The 11,312-nt window shown below is 37.8% G+C and overlaps 1 protein-coding gene across 1 annotated transcript; it reads left to right on the plus strand.

The window, feature by feature from the left end:
• Positions 1-274: 274 nt before the first annotated feature.
• Positions 275-8,684, plus strand: LOC111218441 (interleukin-1 receptor type 2-like). Its single transcript, XM_022740749.1, has 10 exons — positions 275-383; positions 2,456-2,549; positions 3,034-3,292; positions 3,907-4,081; positions 4,965-5,142; positions 5,738-5,824; positions 5,977-6,042; positions 6,175-6,310; positions 6,657-6,802; positions 7,603-8,684. Exons 1-10 carry the CDS (start codon positions 324-326, stop codon positions 7,794-7,796), a joined length of 1,395 nt encoding a protein of 464 aa, XP_022596470.1. The 5' UTR covers positions 275-323; the 3' UTR covers positions 7,797-8,684.
• Positions 8,685-11,312: the final 2,628 nt, after the last annotated feature.

The raw sequence follows: 11,312 nt of genomic DNA on the forward strand, positions 1-11,312 counted from the left end.
GTCCACCGTCCACCACTGACGCAAGAGGCAGATGATGTCAGAGGAACAGCAACAACAGTTATAAACACTTGTTAAAAGTAAAGCACTACTTTTTCATCAGCATGAACTTGCAGGAAATACTTTTAACTATAGCTTTTTTTTTTCTCCCACAATGTATGTGTGTGTATGTGAGAATGTGTGTATTGAGGAGTCAGCAGACATGAGTGGTGAGCTGTACAGGACACTGCGTTACATTGGGAAACCTGAGAAATTTCCATCTCAGAGGGGTGGGAACCTTGAAAAGGGAGCACAGGTTCCCCCTGAACGGACGAGAAACTGACCACATGCTGCTCCAGTCCACGCTCTCATCACATCTGCCTGTCCGCCATACTCGTCTGTACGATGTGAGTATACTCTCTCTCTCTCTCTATATATATATATATATATATATCACACACATGCACACACACGCAGGTGCATAGGCATAGAGTAACAGCACATTAATACTACATATTTTATATATATATATATATATATATACACACACACACACACACACACACATATATATACAAACAAACAATCACGTTATTAGTATTACTTGTATTTACTATATAGTATATAAATATATATGTATATAAAATACTAATACAATTTCATATATTTATATTTTTTATTTAGACATTTACTGTATATTCATAAACACAAAATACTTTTATGTTCATAATACTGCTATTTTTGAATATGTTTTTGCTTTACTGCTTATATTTTTTAGCTTGATCACAGACTGTATTTGGGTATTTTCAATTCATTTATATTATAGAAAATACTGATACTGACTGTCTAATCTTTGAAGTTAAACAGTCAATAATATCACATAATCTCTCCATAATTAATAAATACAGTCATATATTGTTTGTGTAAACATATATATATTTTTTCATCACAAAATCTCAATATAATATTTACAGTCGAATGCGGCTGAAGTACTGCAATGATGACCACTGAACTGGATCATTATTGGTCTCTCTCTTATTAGACAGAAACTGAATTACACTCCTAGAAACAGTATAATATGTGTATTATGCAATTGGCAAACCATTAGATATGACGTATTAAGCTTAGGTGGGAGTTTTTGCTTTAATTGGTATCATCCTTGGGCCAAAATGTACATTAATTCCCACATAATACCACGCTTAATGCATTGTGACTCATGTCTATTGATGTTCATTTACAACGATAGCACTCCCACAGATTTTATGAATGAGATCGCCCTTTGATGACACACTGAAACAAAAGATTTTCTCAGGGAAAAAATGTATCACTTGTGCGCGTCTGTGCAGGCGTGCAAGTGTGTGTGTGTGCGCACGCAAGCGAGTCAGTGAGAGCGAGAGAGATACTGTTGCCTGCTGTCAGCTGATCCTGTAATCACAGGCAAGGAAACAGAAGCAGAAGTGAAAATCAGCTAGTTTCCATGGAAATGATGATTTAACTCTGCGGCAAAAATTCTCTGCACGAACCCAAGAGTTTACCTTCCTGTCTGACAGACCCAGCTACAACTGAGGAAGAATAGAATAGAATAGAATAGAATAGAATAGAATAGAATAGAATAGAATAATGTGGAGTATAAATGAACTTTGATCGAAAACATTATGGAATATAATAATATAATGATATGTCAAATTAAGATAATGTAAAATGTCAGAATAATAGCTTATTTTTTTGTTACTATATGTATATAAACAGAAATCAAATGTAGTACAACAGTCCTAATTAGATTGATTAGATAATGCTCATACCTAATGAACAGAATTTATTTTCAAATTGGATATATAATCTATTACATTAAATGCCCAGATCTTCAATCAGCAAAATACATTGGTGAAACCTGCTGCTAAAATTTATAGACATATTTAATAGTGGAACTAACACCAGACAACTATTCCAATTATTCTATTTCATTTTTTTTTTTTTTTTTTCTGAAACCATTTAGACAGAAGTCTTTAGTTATATTTTTTATTCTACTGTTGCTTTTATTTATCAAATTTTGCTGATCTCTAATGTGAGTGGCCTTTATCCATTTAATGTGACTCATCTTATTGGTAAACCACTTGTGGTTAAATCTGGCTGCTCAGTGGGGGCGGGATGAATGGGAGTGTCAGATGACACCTCTTGTGATGTCACAAGGTTCACAATCTACAAAAGAGTTTAAATAAAAGCTAAATGTCACTGAACCTCTAAGCCACTTGAGGAAACGACATTGGCAAATCACTTTTGTCAATATTTTGTTTTTTCTCCATTAGTGGCACTTATGTTATCTGTACTGTAATCATTATTCCACTCGTTTGCTCTTCTGTAGTATTAAACCCAATTATTTTCACTGGAAACTGAAAGCTGTCTCAGACGACGCACTAGTTAGACGTCACTTCATATTTTGTCAGTGGATCTTTTATTTCAGATTTTTGTCCCCCTGCAGACTGCTATCATGGTTCGCTTGGCACTGCTGCTAGGTCTGGTCATCATTGAACACGTTTATGGAAGACCTCCATTACCTCCTCTGCCTATGGAAGGTGAGCATGCTGTATATATTGTAGCTACACAAACTGTATATCATACGCAATTAAAAACTGACCAAATTCTGTCTTTTGAAACTGTATAAAAATCACACCTGAAGGCCTCCTAAGCACAGTGTATTTATCTGCATATTGTATATATACAGTATGTCTGAGACCACTTCCCTATAAATACACAGTATATACTTTTAATGTAGTATAATAATGACGTGTTAACAGTTAAGCTCACCTTAACCAGTGAAATGGACCAAAACACGTAATATAATGCAGTATAATTCACTTGGGCGCAGGCAACATGAAGAATCAGAAATGAAGCAGGGGCCTGCCACAGACTAAAAAAACTCAGCTTCTTGGTATCAACATTTTCTGCAAGTGGAAGGGAAAGCAACTATTTCACCCTTGGTTTATCAGGCTCATTCATTTAGCATAACAATATGTTAGTATAAGTGTAATAATGAGTTATCTGGGTTCTTCCCTGCAGACGGCTGCCACCAAGTGTCTCCAGAGGTGGAGCTATTCAGAGCGGATGGCGATGCCGTGATCCTCTCTTTCCCTTTTTTCAAGAGACAGCTCACACTACGCAAAATCGCCCCCCCAACAGCAAGGTACCTTATCACCAAGGACAACGGGACAGAGGGTGAGGCCTTTGAGAGCAATGGGCGTGTCCAGCAGCATGATGAACAGCTGTGGTTTCTCCCGGGTCAGGCTTCAGACTCAGGGGTTTACAACTGCACCTACAGGTATCCATTGAAACACTTCTCACGTATTTTCATCCCTCACCTGTTCTGCCATTTTCTTTGTGCTCTACTGAACATCATTTGCAAATGGTGACTGAACAAACTTTACAGTCTTGCAACTAACAAATGACCAGACAACTTATTTCAACAGCTGGTGGTTTTTCCCAGTTTAGTGAGCATGCACTAACATGTGATACATGCAATTTCTCTGGAAACTATATTCAATATTCTTTTTATCTCCAAGATATAATAATGCAATGAGATGGGGAACCATAAGCCAAATCAATAAGTAATTTATAACAAAAACATGTATAAACAGCTTTTTTGACAGTATTTGACATTTTTATACTAATTTTGATGTTCAGACTTACAAAAATACAAAATGCACCAAATCTCTCTTTTGTGTCCTTCTCTTAATTTCCAGAAGGTTGCGTTTTCTCTTGCCTCCCTCCTTAGATAGGTTAAGGTCAGAGCGTGCTACAAAACACATCTCTGAAACTAGCAGATTTGATATTTTTGCTTAGAAGGAACGTCAGATACAGATCCAAATTATATCCTTACTTGCTACACCACCTTGCGAACCACAATTTAAAATTTGTCCTCACTTTTCTCTCCAGAAATGAAACCTACTGTGTAACCGGGAGCATCAGGCTATATGTGTACGAGTCCAGCTCATCAGACATAAAGAAACTGTACCATCCAATCTCAGTCATAGTGGGAGAGAAGCTGATGTACAGATGTCCCTCTCTAAGTAACTTCAACAAGACGGACAGACTGATTGAGTGGTACAAGGTGAGAGGAATTAATACTTTTTATCCTGGATGTTGATCAGCATAAACAGTTCAATGACTAATTGGTCAGTTGCTGAGACTTTAATCTTTTAAAACTAATTTTCTGACTTTTGTGATTTCTACAAAAGGCTAACTGGTCTTCAGCCTGTTTTGAACCAGAACCTTGTTACAAAAAGAGTATGTTTTTTTTTTGTTTTGTTTTGTTTTACTGAGCCTTAAAATTCAATCGGTTCTAACTTGTTAACTTAATTTAGAGCAGCAATGTATTCTTATTTTCAAGATACTGACACTCACTTTTGAAAATGATTGAAGACAAGTTTGTATACTTGTTTTGTTTTAAGACTTTTAAGACTTAAAAAGATGAATTAATGGACAAAAATGACTTACTATCAATTTTATTAATGTATCACAGAATTTGTTTAAGAGAGTTTTACAGTGTGTTCAGCATGTTGAATTTTTGAACCGCTTCAATTAGGAAAAATGTGCTACAAAAGAGAAACTGTGCTGTAACTCAGCAAAAGGCTTCAGCTGTTTAAGGTAACATTTATTTACCATAGTGAGATATTGTGATGCCTGTCACCAGACACTATAGCTCAAGGGGAGAAGAGTTACAGTACAGTTTGTGCTGTGTGCCACTAGAGATCTAAAAGAGTTATATATTAGTTAATGGCCAATTAATGTGTTTGTTGTGCAGCACATTAAACATCTTCCCATTTTAGAGATGCTTCAAAATAGACGGATACTTCAAATTAAAAAGTCATAAAGCGCCAGTTATTTAACAATTTGGAGTATGAGAGGCCCCAGCTAGATCAAACCCTCAAGAGTTTCAGTGTTAGTGCCTTGCTCCTTCCCTGTGAGTGACGCAGTATGTATTTTCCCGATAGGACTCCAGCTCCACTGCCATTCAAATAGGCAGAGTGAGCTCCTCCAGCCGAGACAGTGGTCAGCTAATTATCCCTGCTGTGAAGCGATCCCATGCAGGTGTCTACACCTGTCAGCTCAGCACGCTCATCAACGGCCAGCAGTACAAAGTCAGCAGAACTATCCTGCTCAAAGTTGAAGGTAGGTGATGTGTGATGTCACAACACTTGTCATTTCTCTTATTTACAATGTCACTGAGGAGTGAAGGCGAAATCAGAGTCGTTTTAATTTTCTATTGCAAAATACTCCTATAAATGATGGTTGGCATTATTGAATAATATTCATTGTTATTGCCAGTATGTGCGTGCAATGCTTGATGAAGCACACTGCTGCAGATCAAGCTGTGAGGTCCTACTGGTTTTGCTAGTCATGTTTTATTTCTGCTCTATTTGGTAATAAAAATGTAAAATTGTTGATCTGAGGAAAAGTAAATGTAGATTAATTTTCAAAAATCCACAAATTGAGTCAGTATGACAACACATGTACTACATATTACTTTAATTATAGGATCTTGAGTAATAATCTTGAGGAGATGTCAGTTTTTTTAGCATGCTCTGCCCTCTAGTGGCCTAATAGCTGCAACACACTGACTTAGCTCAGCCAAAAGGGACCAGACAACTCAATCCACACATAACACACAAAAACACTGTTAATTGGCATGAATTGTTATTATTGTGTGAAATAAGTCATTGTTGCTGTCATTTGACGAGTTGTTGTGTGTATTTGTGTCTACCAGATCTATACCCTGAAGTCACCACTGTGCCTGACCTCTCTATGACCTCTGACCCAGAGCTAATCAGCAGCAGCTACGACATTGTTCACAGTGAGTTTTTTGGAGCTGTGTTCATTATTTATTTTTCTTTGTGTGGACATTTGTTAACACTGATGCTACTGCTCCTAGATTGTTTACATTTTACTTTTTAATTCCTCCTGTTTGTGTCTATTTATTAAATGTTGTTTTTATTTATGTTTTAGCTCCAATGATTCATCCACCTGTTATCATTTCGCCACGGAATGGGTCCATTTTTGAAAGTCCGCATGGTAAGTGATAAAAATGTTTTTTTGTTCTCATATATGAAATTTCATGCTTACATGCAAAAACTCATTAATGAATAAACAGAATGTTCAGTTTCAACAAATGTCCAATGTCAATTCACTTCTGAATTAATTTAGGTTCAGGATTGGAGCTGCTTTGCAAGGTGCTCACTGAATGTCAAATGGCAGATTCAACTATGGTCACATGGCTGGTCAATGGCCAATCAGTGGAGTCATCATACCTCGATGGGCGGGCTCTGCAGGGGGGAAGGAGGTAATTGTGGATTTGTTTTTGATAAATATATCCTCTCAGTATTGAAACCTGAGGTCAAAACAAGAACTTTACAAGTGTGAAGCAATATGTTGCCACCCACAAAAAGAACAAGAGCAACTTTCCAACTAGGAAATAATGCAGTTTGGAGCCTAATAGTATAATAATAGCCTAAGATGTTGTTTTCACTTTGGATTGAATTGTCTTGGATTCTGTGAATAGGGGAGTATTATTGTATAAACATCTTGCCTAGTTTAACCCTTTAGGTACATCCGACAAATGCTTGCAATGTTACCAACCCAAATCATAGCATGTTATCAGATGGCTGTGTCTGTCTCAACGTTTCCAGGGTAAGCAAGGTGTCCGAAAGCTGCCACATTGAGCTGATGCTAGTTGTTGTAGCGATGACGGATGAAGACATGAAGACAGAGATGAAGTGTGTCACTCAGAACGAAGGAGGAAGACAGGAAGTTGTCATACAGCTTCAACTAGAGGGTAAGTCGTGTGTTTTTGTGTTGAATGTGTTAATGAGAGAGCCCTAACGAAACACTTTTGTTACATTTTCTAAGATGTCAATCAATAACTTAGTCCAAGATCTAACACGGGGCGTCACTTTGTGTTACAATACGACAAAAACAACAGAAACAACTGAAGGAATAATGTTAATGTTCGTTAAGCTAAAGACAATAAATCAACCTTTAAATGTTAAGTTAAACTTGTTGTTCAAAGCTGCAACTTTTTCAACATTAGAGAAACATAGTTCACAGTAGTTCATGAGTCAAGCTCAATCAATCATGGCTCCTTCTAAGCATAAGAATGATACGAAATTAGACCCTACACTGTTATGGCTGTTTGTCATGTTCGCAGTCAATGGAAAATTTGGACATGAAGAAACAGTGTCAGGAATTTGTTAAAAGATAAAAATGGTTTTAATTTTAGAATCAGTAGGATAAGGGGGATTTTATTTTATCTTATGTTACCGTTTCTCACTGCATTTGTTTCTTCTATAGTTAAATTGCATTGTATGTTTTGTTAATGTGCAAACCTTTCTCAAACCATTCTCATTTGTTTAACATTTCTTTGTGCAAGCTTTTTTTCCCACAACATTTTAACAAGTTATGCCAAAATCCATTTCAAATGCCATATGCCATTTCAAAAAGTGGTGGGGACGCGTCTCTAGCGTCCCCATGGTAAATGACATCTATGCAGTGGAATTATTCTTTGCAGCAAAACAGACAACCACTGGCCTCTACTGTATATCTAAACATTCTTTACCTCTATCTCTGTTTTTGCAGACTCCACATCTACATGGCTGGTGGTAGCTGCAGTGGCTGTATCCTGCTTCCTGACAGTGGTGTCCATCTTCCTCTATGTCCTCTTCAAACCTCAAAGGAAAAAGAAAATGGATTACATTCTGGCTCGTCAGAGCAGCACCATCTATAGCTCTGCTAGTGAATACATGTCCTCCACAGACAGAGACCTTCTTTAATGTGTTTGCTGTTATATCAGTTTAGTCTTTCATGCATTGCAGGGCATGTGATGTTGTGCAGTGGCACCACCACATTGTGTTTTTGATAAACTGTCCTTTTACAGGGATTCAGTGTTTTTAAAACAGTAGCTGCAGTCACTTTTTAATTCAGTATGCGCTCATGTGGCCAGTGCAGAGGCTTTCTTTCATGCATCTATCTCGTATTGGTGTGGCAGAAATGTCCTGCCGAGATGTAATACAGAATAACCAGACTGACGCTTCACAGAAGTTCAGCAGGAGTTGTAATAAATGGTCAAATTCAGTGCATGCTTCTACCATGGAGAAACATCTGTATATACATGTATACAGCATAGAACTTTATGTGAAGTCATTCCAATCGTTTATTTTGTTCTAACACTCCATCAAAAATACACTCAGGGGCAACTTTTTTAGGGACACGTGAAAAATGTAATGCAATCCAATACAACAGGTCAGCCATGAATTCTACCTTTTACAAAGATTATAATGTCCATCTTTGATTGACACTGTGAGATAAGTATTATTTAACCATGTTTTTATTATTGAGGTTATAGTTTGCAGTGGAAAAACATCTAAAACACCAACAGTTTGAATGCAGTCCAATCCAACACCAAACTATATGTATATGTGTTTTAAAATATAATAAATGTTCTCAGGGAAGCATCTTGTGAAGTAGAAAAGTGTTAAGTCCATTTGCTGATCATATCTGCACATTTACATGGCAAATCGGAAAGTGGTTTGAGAAACTACTGTGTGTTGATGTGTATGCTTGATTGAATGTACCATGTTTAATGTTATGATCCTATAACAGATGTGTTGCATTACTGCTCCATTAAAAGTTTGGTTTAAATGTTCTGGTGATGATTTTAACTAATGCATAATTTTATGGTGGTTATTGCACATAAGACATTATGTGTTCTTGTGACAGTTTCCCCTGCCACTGTTGACACACCACACCAGCTCCCCACACTACCATACAACTCACATGCCACATGTTAGCCAGGTAGCTTGCTACTGCTAGTTGGTGGGTGCACACACTAAACTATATTTAACACCTTAGCAAGTTTCCTGTGCTATTTTTTTTTCCTATAATACAAACACACATTTTGTGTTGCGCGCGCGCGCGCGCACACACACACACACACACACACACACACACACACACACACACACACAATTTTTAGTTAATTTTTTATTGTTTAAAGGTTGAAGGCCATTGTTGAAAATTAAATTAATTTTGTTTCTAGTCTTACCACAGCACTTCCTGGTTCCGGGCAGTGTCAAAGGACCTGAGCATGGCGTCCAGCCAGGAGGGGCCTATTCTATAAAATGGAGGGAGGTCTACACTGCCCGGGCAGTTAGAGAAGGGCTGTGCAGCTGTGCAGACCAATGGAGGTCTGCATTTTCATTTTGTTTTGGATTGTCTGGGAAAAAAGGACAATAAAACCTTTTTTTTTGCACTGAACTGACTTTGTCATGCTTCCTGTCATCGACATTTATGATTAAAGTACAGTTTTCTAGTCAGCCTTTCACCAACCTACCCTCACTCAGGCCAGAGTGTGACAGTTCTCCTCTAAAACACAGACGGTGAGGGGCACGAGACAGACAAGGAAAGATAAGGTGAGAGAGCGTTAAACATGTACTGTAATAACTACTCCTATTCCACAAATGCAAAAGTGGCTTCACTTTCTATGGTGCAATTTCCAGAGAGGAAACATCATTCATCATCAGTGCAGTACGATAAGGTCACTCCAAAAATATATTCTTGAGATCACAAAGGCCTATAGAAACCCATCCATCCATCCACCCACCCACATCCTTTTTAGGGTTGTGTGAGACTGGTGTGCCCTCAGCGAAAGGCAGATATAGACAGTCAAACACATTCACATTAACATGTAATTTGGAGTTTCTACCTTACCTGTCGTTGGACTGTGACAGGAAACAGGGACACTCAGAGGAATCCCATGCAGACACAGAGAGAACATGTAAACTCCAAACAGAAAGGCCTTCGCCCAACCTCTGAGCCACCATGCCAACCTGCACACAAACAGAAACATGTACTGTATATTACTTATATGGAACTTTTCTAGCTTACTTCACAGGTGAGTTAATGAAGCATAATGATGAAGATTATGATAAAACATAAACTTAATAAACATATATTTAAACATAAAGAGGAATTCTTTATAGAACAGTTTCATGGTTAAAAGTGGTAACTTCCATTGATATTTTTTACAAATTTGGCTCAGGCATGTAACAACACGGGTTCACACACACAGAAAAGTCCAAAGCCAAATTCATTTATTTAAATAATCAGTGAAATAATATGGAGGGTGAATGATATGGATGTTTTCAGTAGTCAAGTTGCTTCTCTGTGCAGCCACAAGAGGTCTCACTATGACAATGTTTTAAATGTAGCCTCCAATGACTTATTAAAATAAACCTTATGGGAGACAGCTGCATACTGCAGGTTGGGTTAAACTAGTGCTAAAGTAGATTAATCTGATAGAGCAGGATAGGACACAGAGGAGATTGTTAACAACAGTATATCTGTATAAATTAACTTGTTTCCTTTGAAAAAAAAAACAAGTACTGTAAATGCTGTGTAAGAGATCTGTGTATAGTGTGAATCACATGAACAAGAGGATCCAAGCTGTTCTCCTCCCAGTTATTGCACAACAGAGTATAGCACATCTGAGTTTAGATTTGCCATGCCAACCAAGCTGGATTTTGCTGGGACAAGCATTGTTCCCCCTGGTCACCAAACACGATAGCTACTTTGAGACAACTTTTGTTTTGTGACATGGTGCATTCACATGCTGGAAGTAGCAATTAGAAGATGGTAAATTGTGACCATAAAGGTCTGCAACATGGTCAGCAACAATACTCATTCAAACCATGACTGATTGGTATTAAGAGGCCCGAAGTGTGCCTAGAAAACATTCCCAACACCATTATACCACCACCACCTGTCTGGACACAAGGCAGGTTGGTAAATCCAATCCAAAATCTGACCCTACCATCTGCTACCTCGGCAGAAATCCAATTTCATCAAACCAGGCTATGTTTTTTCTAGATGTCAACTGTCCTAGTTTTGGTGAGCCTTAGCCCACTGCAGCCTCATGTTTCTGTTCTCGGTAGACAGGAAGTAGAACCTGACATGGTTTTCTGCTGCTGTGGCCCATCTGCCTCATGTTTCAAAATGTTGTGTATTTAGAGATTCTTGTCTGCTTACCACAAATGTAAAGAGTGGTCATCTGAGTTACTGTAACCTTTCCATTAGGTCCAACAAATCTCATTCTCCTCCAATCTCTCATCAACAAGGTGTTTCCGTCCACAGATCTGCCGTTTACCGGATGTTTTTTGTTTTTGGCACCATTCTCAGTAAACTAGAGACTGTTGTGTGTAAAAATCTCAGATCAGCAGTTTCAGAAATACTCAAACCAACCTGTCTGGCACCAACAATCATGCAATCAAAGTCCCCACTCTTTGATGTGA

The sequence above is a fragment of the Seriola dumerili genome, unplaced genomic scaffold, assembly GCF_002260705.1.
Source record: "Seriola dumerili isolate Sdu_G_001 unplaced genomic scaffold, Sdu_1.0 BDQW01000052.1, whole genome shotgun sequence".
In the NCBI taxonomy this organism is placed as follows: Eukaryota; Metazoa; Chordata; class Actinopteri; order Carangiformes; family Carangidae; genus Seriola; species Seriola dumerili.